General features: G+C 49.1%; 1 protein-coding gene across 1 annotated transcript; it reads right to left on the reverse strand.

Moving 5' to 3' along the window:
- Window positions 1-1,075: 1,075 nt before the first annotated feature.
- Window positions 1,076-8,534, reverse strand: TMEM80 (transmembrane protein 80). The gene is made up of 5 exons (XM_054390528.1): window positions 8,504-8,534; window positions 4,594-4,610; window positions 2,429-2,522; window positions 2,233-2,325; window positions 1,076-1,518 (listed from the first exon to the last, which is right to left on the reverse strand). The coding sequence occupies exons 1-5, from the start codon at window positions 8,520-8,522 to the stop codon at window positions 1,313-1,315; spliced, it is 429 nt and encodes a 142-aa protein (XP_054246503.1). The 5' UTR covers window positions 8,523-8,534; the 3' UTR covers window positions 1,076-1,312.
- Between the last annotated feature and the right edge of the window lie 635 nt (window positions 8,535-9,169).

Here is a 9,169-nt window from a genome sequence, read left to right on the forward strand (position 1 = left end):
TTTTCCAGAATCATAGAAGTAAAATGTTTAACACTGAAAAGAAGTAACAGCCAATGACATTCTGGTGAGCTTTTCAACAGGACAGAAGGGTGAGTGAATGGTTGAGTGTTTGTGCTCCTCTTATGGCCACCCTATATCAACAAAAAAAACCCACAGAGGTCTTGGCTTCTGCCTGAGCAAGAACCAGCAGCCCAAACCTTGCAGCTCAGCTCTCTGGGTACAGACAAACCTCAATTCCCAATCCCACTGGGATAAATCAGTCACTGCCCTACTAATGTCTGGGAAATTACCACTGGGGGCTGAAAACACAAATGAGAGCAGAAGAGAAGCTGTGTCCTCGAACTGCAGCCTGTGTAGTACAGCAGAAAGAGGTCCAGGCTGGATGGCCTGATTGGTTTCTGTGTCACTTGGTTGTATGTTGCTGCTGTGCTGTGCTGTGAAAATGCCCCACAACAGCATGGAGCTGGATGATGCTCTGCTTACCACTCTGTGTTGGGAATGAATAGTTAGAAACAATCCCTGATGAACACCAGAGCATGAAGTGGTTTTCCTGAATCACAGAATCACAGAATGGTAGGGGTTGGAAGGGACCTCTGGAGATCAAGTCCAACCCCCCTGCCAAAGCAGGATCACCCAGGACAGGTTGCACAGGAATGCATCCAGATGGGTCTTCAAAGTGTCTCAAGAAGGAGAACTCCACCACCTCTCTGGGCAGCCTGCTCAAGGGCTCCATCACCCTCACAGTAAAGAAGCTTTTCCTCATGGTGAGGTGGAACTTCCTGTGTTTCAGTTTGTATCCACTGCCCTTTGTCCTTTCACAGGGCACAACTGAAAAGAGCCTGGCTCCCTCTTCTTGACACCCACCCTTCAGCTATTTGTAAACATTAATAAGATCTCCTCTCAGCTTTCTCTTCTCCAGGCTAAGCAGTCCCAGGTCTCTCAGACAGATGTTCCAGTCCCTTACCCATCCTCACAGCCTCCCTTGAACACTCTTCAGTACATTCCTGTTCCTCTTGATGTGGGGAGTCCAGAACTGGACACAACACACCAGATGTGGTCTGCCCAGGGCAGAGTAGAGGGGGAGGAGAGCCTCCCTTGACCTGTTGGACATCATCTCTTGCCTTTGCCCATGAATAAGTGAACACAGCTTCCAGCTGGGACACGGTACCCTACCAGCTCAGCCCCTCACAAATCTGTTCTTCAAACAGAGGAGAGTTTTACAGGATTTTTATCTGCAGAAGAATTCAGTATTTGAATAGAAACCTGCTCTTTTATAGGAGACATGCATGGAGGTGTTGAAACCTGCCAGGGCTCAGCTGACAAAAGCAGCAATGGCCATGACCTTTAGCCCTGACTCCAGCCCGTATGTGGAGAGCAGCAGAGCGTTCAGGATGACGTCAGCTCGCAGCACGTAGGTTTGCCACACCAGGAAATACACAGCCAGGACCACGCTGCCCAGCGTCAGCGCAAGGCTGAGCCCCAGCGGAGCCTCTTCTTCTGTCAGGTTGCCCTTGGAACCTCAAGAGAAACAAAAAGCTGAAGTGAGTCTCTCATTTCTTCAGACAGTACCACAAGCCCTAAGTCTGGAGTGTTCTCCACTCACCACTGAGGTTGCTCAGAGGTGTGGTGGAGACCCCATCTCTAGAGACATTCAAGGTCAGAAAAGGCCTTTAAGATCATCGAGTCCAACCATTCTCTAACTCTACCAGGGCTGGGGCTAAGCCATGTCCCTCAGCACCACATCTCTGCCTCTCTGACACCAGGGATGTGGATTCCACCACCTCCCTGGGCAGCCTGTTCCAGTGTAGTCATGGTGCAGCCACACGCTGCTCAGGGATCTCCTTGGTGCTGCTTGTTCCATGAGGTCTTGGTCATTTGGTTACTTGGTGGAGCAGCTGCATCACCTCAGCAGATGGAAACCTCTGTGTTCCACCATGATCCTTCTCACACATCACACTTGCTTCTCAACAGCATTCCAGCTGCCCCAGTTAGATTGCTTCCTGACAACCCAGTGACTGGTTTTTAATGCTGTTACAGACAACATTTCACAGAGCAGCAAATTCTGTTTGCCCCTCTGGCCAAATCTGTGGATCAGCAGCTGAAGTTTAATGACCTAACTGAACAACAGTCCCCAAAATATGCTGAACTGGCCTGGACACATGGTAAGTACCACAATGATTCATGTCTGAGGGTAATATTCCACTGACAAGGCAGGGTGATAACATGACATACCAAAGTAGAGTCGAGGCACTTCCAGAATGGCCATGATGAAAAGCACCAAAAGATCTGGAGCCAAAAAATCATCTGGATAACTGAAAACTTGACCTGTAGAATAACAAGAGAGTAAATAAGCCAGGAGAAGACAGTGGGCAGGCTGACAAACCACCAGGAGACAACCTGTTGCTGAGTTAGAATAGCTGCAACTTACTTTTGTACACAATCATTGTGAGGGTGGCCAGGAAGTAGAAGATATAATAAACCCCATTCACATAAAACAGCATCTGCAGGAGAAGAGATGACAGCTGAGAGCTGTTGTTAAGGATTTCTGGGAGCAGTGAGGTGGGATCCAGTTCATACAATGGCCATTTTCCCAGTGACCTCACATACACTGCTGTGGCTGCTTAGACAAAATGGTTCAACTATGACTGGCCTGCTGGAAGGGTTCAGAAACATCAGCAGTTAGGATAAAAACTTGCTGTTCCAGGTTTGGCTTTTGACAATTTTATTTGGTATGTTCAGAGGAGGCCACAAAGATGATCAGAGGGCTGAAGCACTTCTGTGAGAACTACCTGAATGAGTTGGGGCTATTTGGCCTGGAGAAGAGAAGGCTCCAGGGAGACCTTAGAGCAGCCTTCCCCAGGATTTGAAGGGAGCTACAGGAGAGCTGGGGAGGGATTTTGTACCAAGCCTTGGAGTGACAGCATGAAGGGTAATGCCTTCCAACTGGGAGAAGCTGGATTTAGATGAGACATGAGGAAGAAATTCTTCCCCATGATGGTGGTGAGACTCTGGAACAGGCTGCCCTGTTGTGGAGGCTCCCAGCCTGGAAGTGTTCAAAGTCAGACTGGATGGGGCCTTGAGCAACCTGGTCTTAGGAGGAGGTGTCCCTGCCTATGGCAGGGGGCTGGAACTCAATGATCTTTAAGGACCCTTCTAACCCAAACCAGTCTGTGATTCTGTGAGTCTGTGTAGTGGGGTGTTCATTACCCTAAGGAAATGGGGAGGGGGTGCATGTGCACCCATCCCCAGACAACTTCCACCCCTGTTAGGCTCCTTGAGGAAACTGATAGAGGGTTGGCAGGCTCCAAGACATCAAATTCCTGTAAGTTGCTAAAAATAAGTGGCTGTGAGAAGCAAACTGGCCCCATCACTGCCCATACCATGGGAAGGCTGAAAGCTGTGCTCCTTCTTTGTTAAGTGCCTGAGAAAGGCCATCAGCTTAACTTTGAGATGTAAATTCCTGAGAAACAGACTCCCTTAATTCACTGCCCACAAAAGTAACTTCTGCAGAGTATAGTATTTAGCTTCAGTGATTTGTCTGTCCCTGTGGATCCACTGTGTGAGAGCTCCACCATCCTTAATATGGCCCCAAAATATCCCTGAACCCCTACACAGCAAGAATTATACTCTGTAATCATTGTCTCCTGAGGCACAGCAGCATGTTAATGTGGGATTCATGAGCAGGACATCCTAGGCCTCACCACTACATGGAGAAGTCAGATTGTGGTTCCAGGAATGCAGAAATTTAATCATTCCTATGTGTTTTTGATAATCAAATGATTCCAAATGTCATTCTTAGCCTTAAATAATACAGTGTAAGGAAGTTATCAGTGCAGACTTCATTCTTTCCATATTCAAAAGACTCCTTATCCTCCCCTCTCTCCCCCAGCCCTTCTCAAATCCTCTGAGTATCTCCACACAGAGACTTCATCCCAGGCACCTTGTGGAGGAGCTGAGCACCCACCCACACATGGTGGATCTCTTCCAGTTCCCAGCTCATTTTATTCCAACAGAACCAGGTTTTTGTGTTTTTCCAGTTGAAGGAAGGTGGAGCAAAACAAATTACTAGATAGGTTCTAAGCATGGCAATCTCTGAAGCCAAGGGTGTCTCCTCTTAGGAGATTCCTTAGATCTTGGCAGGAAGAAAGGTAGGGTGAGGTACCAGGAGAGAAGAGGAAGTAGGACTGAAAGCTGCTTTTACTACCTCTTCAGCTCTGTCAGCAGATTGTAAGGTGTGCTGCTGCATGGGAGTTGTGTCCTCCAGCCCACAAATCCTATTTTTAGCCTTGCATCCTATAAGGAAATTCATTAGGTGATCATAAAATGTGGCTGCCAGCCCCCTGCCCAGACTGCAGACCAGAGGTTCTGCAGGGGTGGGAGCTGATCAGGGCAAAACCTCAGCTAAACCCCAGTGAGTGGTGCAAAAATAATCTTCCTTTTTTTCCTGGTTTTGTTACCTGTGGCTGGGAAACTCAAAGAATAACCCCAAAATTCACACTGTGCAGATGGATTAGGCAGGGAGGGGTGGATGCCTTTCAGCCAGTCTTCCTGAGGACTCCCACGGGTGAGGGATGAAAGGCACAGTAAGGATACAACCAACGAAGTTCCTCCTTTCCGGTGAGAAGGGAAAAATAAGAGAAGAAAATAAGTCTAAATATTTACCCAAGGTGCTGCAGAAACGTTCAAACTGGTGTTACCAGAGAGCTCAAGCCTGCTTGTAAAAACTCATTTTTCAGTTCCCTGGAAAACTGACTCTTTTCTCAGCCTGTGCAGTTCAGGTTCCAAAATTTAACTTTTCCAAGTATATGAATGTTAAGATAATTTTGAGGGAAACCCCTGTTGTGAAAGTGACTTTCAGAATGAGGAAACCATCTCCTGCAGAACATGAAGTGCACATTGCCTAGAACCTGTCTATCCAGCCCTTTCCCAGCAGTTGACATTTCATCCCCTCTAACTATGCAGCAATAAGGAACCAGAATGTGCCACCTGGTTTTAAATTGTGAGAAAGGGCTCCTGGTTCCTCCACATAACAGCTTTCCAAACCAGTTCCCTTCAAAAGCAGTTACAAGAGAGCTGTGAGAGTTGGGGTGGTTCAGCCTGGAGAAAAGAAGGCTCCAGGGAGACCTTCTGGTGGCCTTTCAGTATTAAAAGGGTGGATCAGAAAGCTGGGGACAGACTGTTGAGCAGGGCCTGTTGGGACAGGACAAGAGGTGATGGTTTGAAACTAAGGGAGGGAGACTCAGACTGAATACAAGGGAGACTTGACACTGAGGGTGGTGAGAGCCTGTCCCAGGTTGCCCAGAGAGGTGGGAGATGCCCCAGCCCTGGCACCACTGCAGGTCAGGTTGTTTGGGGCTCTGAGCAACCTGTTCTAGATGCAGATATCCCTGCTGACTGCAGGGGAGTTGGACTAGATGAGCTTTAAAGGTCCTTCCCCACCCAAACTAGTCTGGGATTCAACGATTTCGTGATTCTATGTGCTGAGCACCCACAGAAACTGTAACAAATATTTTCTATTTATAAAATACAGGTAAAATTCTCTTGCAACACACTGGCTCTGACCTACCAAAGTCCCTCTTGAGTAACTCATTCATATTCTCAGCCTCTTTGAGGCACAGGAGGAATTGCGAAGTCCTGGGCTCTGTTTCACAGACAGCCAAAGTGCCTGTGAGAGGCTGTTCATCCATCTTCTCAGAGCCAGCTCCCACATCTGTGGGACACACCTCCCCAACTCCATCCCTGGAATCCTTGAGGTTAATGTCCTCACCACCTCACAGTTTTATGCAGTTGGGCCTAAATTAATCCCTACTACCTTTAGGCAACTAATTAAGGTATCCAATTTGGGAATACTGTGGAAATAGGCAAGCAATTGTAGGTGATTCATGCTACCTAGGATCTGAAATGCCTCTTGGATGTGCCTCATTTTTTCTCCACTTTCTGTGACAGGACTACAGGCTCCTAAGAGGGTCATCCCTTCCCTTAGCCATGGTGTATTTTGAGCCCCTCAAGAAGGACATTGAGGGGCTGGAGTGGGTCCAGGCAAGGGCAATGAAGATAGTGAAGGGTCAACACAGGGCTAGTGAGGAGCAGCTGAGGGACCTGGGGTTGTTGAGCCTGGAGAAAAGGAGGCTTGAGGGGAGACCTTCTGGCTCTCTGCAACTCTCTGAAAGGAGCTGGGTCTGGCTTTTCTCCCAAGGAGTAAGCATCAGGGCAAGAGGAAATGGCCTCAGGTTGCCCCAGGGGAGGTTTAGGTTGGACACAAGGAACAATTTCTTCCCCAGAAGGGTTGTCAAGGCCTGGCCCAGGCTGCCCAGGGCAGTGGTGGAGTCTCCATCCCTGGAGGCTTTTCAAAGCCATGAAGATGTGGTGCTGATAGACATGCTTTAGTGGTGACTTGGCAGTGCTAAGGGTTGGACTCCCTGATTTGAAAGGCCTCTTCCAACCTGGATGATTCTAGAGTTCTCTGAATGCTCTATTTCTTTTTGCAGAATGGGAGGTAAAGGTTCCATTACACATCGTGCTCTGCAGTGAGTAATGGTTAAAAATGTTTGTGTTTATACCCCAGTATGAAGTAACACCCATGTCAGACACTGTGCCTCTCCAGTAAGGAGATGCCTCCATTTTAAAGTTATTTTAGACTGTAAAGTAGGCTATGAATTTAAAATAACCACAACTGCATGTGTAGACATGTTATTATTCCAAAGACGTGTCTGGATATGGAACTTTTTCTGTATAACCAAACACTAAACCATACCAATGTCCCCTCATCCATGCTGGGGAGCTCACTGCTGTACTCCCACCAGTTCACAGGCAACCCCCCTCAAGTGAATTTCCTCATGGCATTTCCTCAACTTTATTTTTACAATTTATTGATTGAGGTTTTTTTAATCATTTCCCACCAGAGGGCACTGACCACATTCCTGCATCTGTTCCAAGGCAGGTTTGCAAGCCACCATTATTTAGAACATGCTGCCTCCCCTTGAGCAACAGGGACATTTCACATGGGTTAAACACATGGGTTAAACATTTACACCCCACAACACACCCCTGAAAGGTAAAGTAGTAATTACTGCATCAGCTGAAGATATAATTTCAGGTGTAACAGCACGCTGCTAATCCCAGCACCCCGAGATTGTCTCACTGTGAGGATTAATGAAATCTGCATTGCTGCTGGGAGAGGTTTAAATTGAAAGTTCATGTTCTGGCACAGGACAAAAAAATAACACGTTAACTATCTGAAAGCATTTATATGAAGCAGCAACTCCCAGCAGCAAGAACAGCACTCTGCTGGGGGAGGCATTTGCATTAGTGAGATGTGGTGTAGTGACTTTCAACTGCATGCAGGTTGGCACCTGATTTCTGCCTCTTGGAAAGCTTGGATGGTCCAAGAGAAAAAGGAGTGTTAACACCAGTAGTTCCCAATTGTATAAATTCTTTAACGTAGGAAGGTAAGTCCCAGGCACTTGGGATGAGGATAAATTGTGAACCTGAGTCTTTCCAAGCTGTCTCTGCACCCAGCCTGGTTCTCAGGAGCACAGCAGCTGGAGCCTGAAGGTACTCGGTCAGCCCTTTAAACCAAATCCTGACTTTCCTGCACAGTTTTGTAGTGAATAGCTACAGACCACATCGTGGTTAAGGGTTTCCTACAATAAAGCCTTGACTGCTCATGTAAGGGTCACAGAGTACTGGAACAGGCTCCCCAGACAGTCATGGTCTCCTTCTCTGGAGGCTTTCAAGCCCTGTCTGGATGTGTTCCTGTGTGACCTGCACTAGATTCTATGGTCCTGCTCTGGCAGGGGGGTTGGACCTGAAGATCTCCAGAGGTCTCTCTCAACCCATCCTGTGATCCTGTTAGAAATGAGTGATACTGCACATACTTACTTGGAAGTAGAACACAGCCCATTTGCTAAATAACTGCTTTAACACTAAAACTCTATTCAAAGCATGCAGCAGCTGTAGTTAACATTACCCAGTGGCCCCCAAAACTTGTGTTTAGGGCTTGGGCAAACACTAATTGTTCAAGCCAGTTTTCAAATCCAGCTTTGCCTAGCCAGGACTGAAAATCTGCATTTTGAAGAAAATGGAAATTAATCATTATGGCCACTGAAGAACTTTTTTCCTCCTCTGTATCCCTTGGTTCATAATCTTGAAGCAAATACTCGAATTTTCATGGGGTGTCACTCTGCCTCATAAAATTGGATTTGACTGTAAATATACTCCTGACCCCGCACAAACGCCAAGTCCCTGCTCACGCTGACATAGGACCCACAGCTGCGGGACTTTACCTCAGCACATCGGGGTTGTTGCAATATAGCTATCAGGCTAAGCTCAGCGCCACGGCCTAGCTCAACCTCGGTCCCCTTCTCACTCTACCCATTTCGCCGCGCCTGAGGCTGCGAGAGGTGACCTTTAACAGCAGGAAACAGCCGTACCCGGTCACCCCCGCCTCGCTAAGACACAGCGGGGATCGGGCTACCGGTATCGATGGCAGCGCGCCGCTCACCTCGCCTCACCGCCGCCATCTTGTGTCCCCTTCCCCGCCGCCTGCCAGTCCTCCACCATCCCGGCAGCCCCTGCGCCGCGACCGTTCAAAGCTCGCCGCTTTCCCTCCGCCCACTCCTGTCCCCGCCCCATCTCTGCTTCGGGTGCGATCGGAGCGCTCGGCCCGGTTCGGTCGCTTTCGGACGGTTTCGGTCACTGCCCGTTCGGGTGTCTCCGCTCGAGCCGGCGAAAGGAAATTCGGACGCGATCGGAGAGGACTCGGCATAGCTCGGCTTTCCACGCTCCCTCCTCCCCCGCCTTCGGGCTGCATCGGAAAAGGCTCGAGCAGACTCGGAATTCTTCGACCCTCTGGGCCGGACCGCTCGGGGACTCGGCCCTGTTCGGGCGAATTCGGATTTCCCCACCCGATCTGTCAGGTATCGCTTCGGGCCGCGCTTCTACGGACTCGGCCGGGCTCAACTGAGCCCTGCCTTGGGATTGGCCAGCCGGCACGAAACGCGGGCCTCGCTGGTCGGGAACCACCGTTCGCCTTCCAACGAGGCCTGGAAAGACTCGGGACATTTCGGGCACCATCGGAAGCGGTTCGGAACCGCTCGATTCCGCCCAGGGAACACATTCGTAACCGCTCGGGCGAGGTCGGCACCGCTCGGCAGGCCGCCGAAGAGCG

Source organism: Indicator indicator, chromosome 21 (genome assembly GCF_027791375.1).
Source record: "Indicator indicator isolate 239-I01 chromosome 21, UM_Iind_1.1, whole genome shotgun sequence".
Classification (NCBI taxonomy): Eukaryota; Metazoa; Chordata; class Aves; order Piciformes; family Indicatoridae; genus Indicator; species Indicator indicator.

What these genes read in the sequence shown, in the direction of transcription:
- TMEM80 (XM_054390528.1), bottom strand. An exon ending in CACAATGATTGTGTACAAAA is followed by an intron (nt 2,326 to 2,428) that starts GTAAGTTGCAGC and finishes GTTATTCTACAG; the next exon opens with GTCAAGTTTTCAGTTATCCA. An exon ending in AGTGCCTCGACTCTACTTTG is followed by an intron (nt 1,519 to 2,232) that starts GTATGTCATGTT and finishes GTTTCTCTTGAG; the next exon opens with GTTCCAAGGGCAACCTGACA.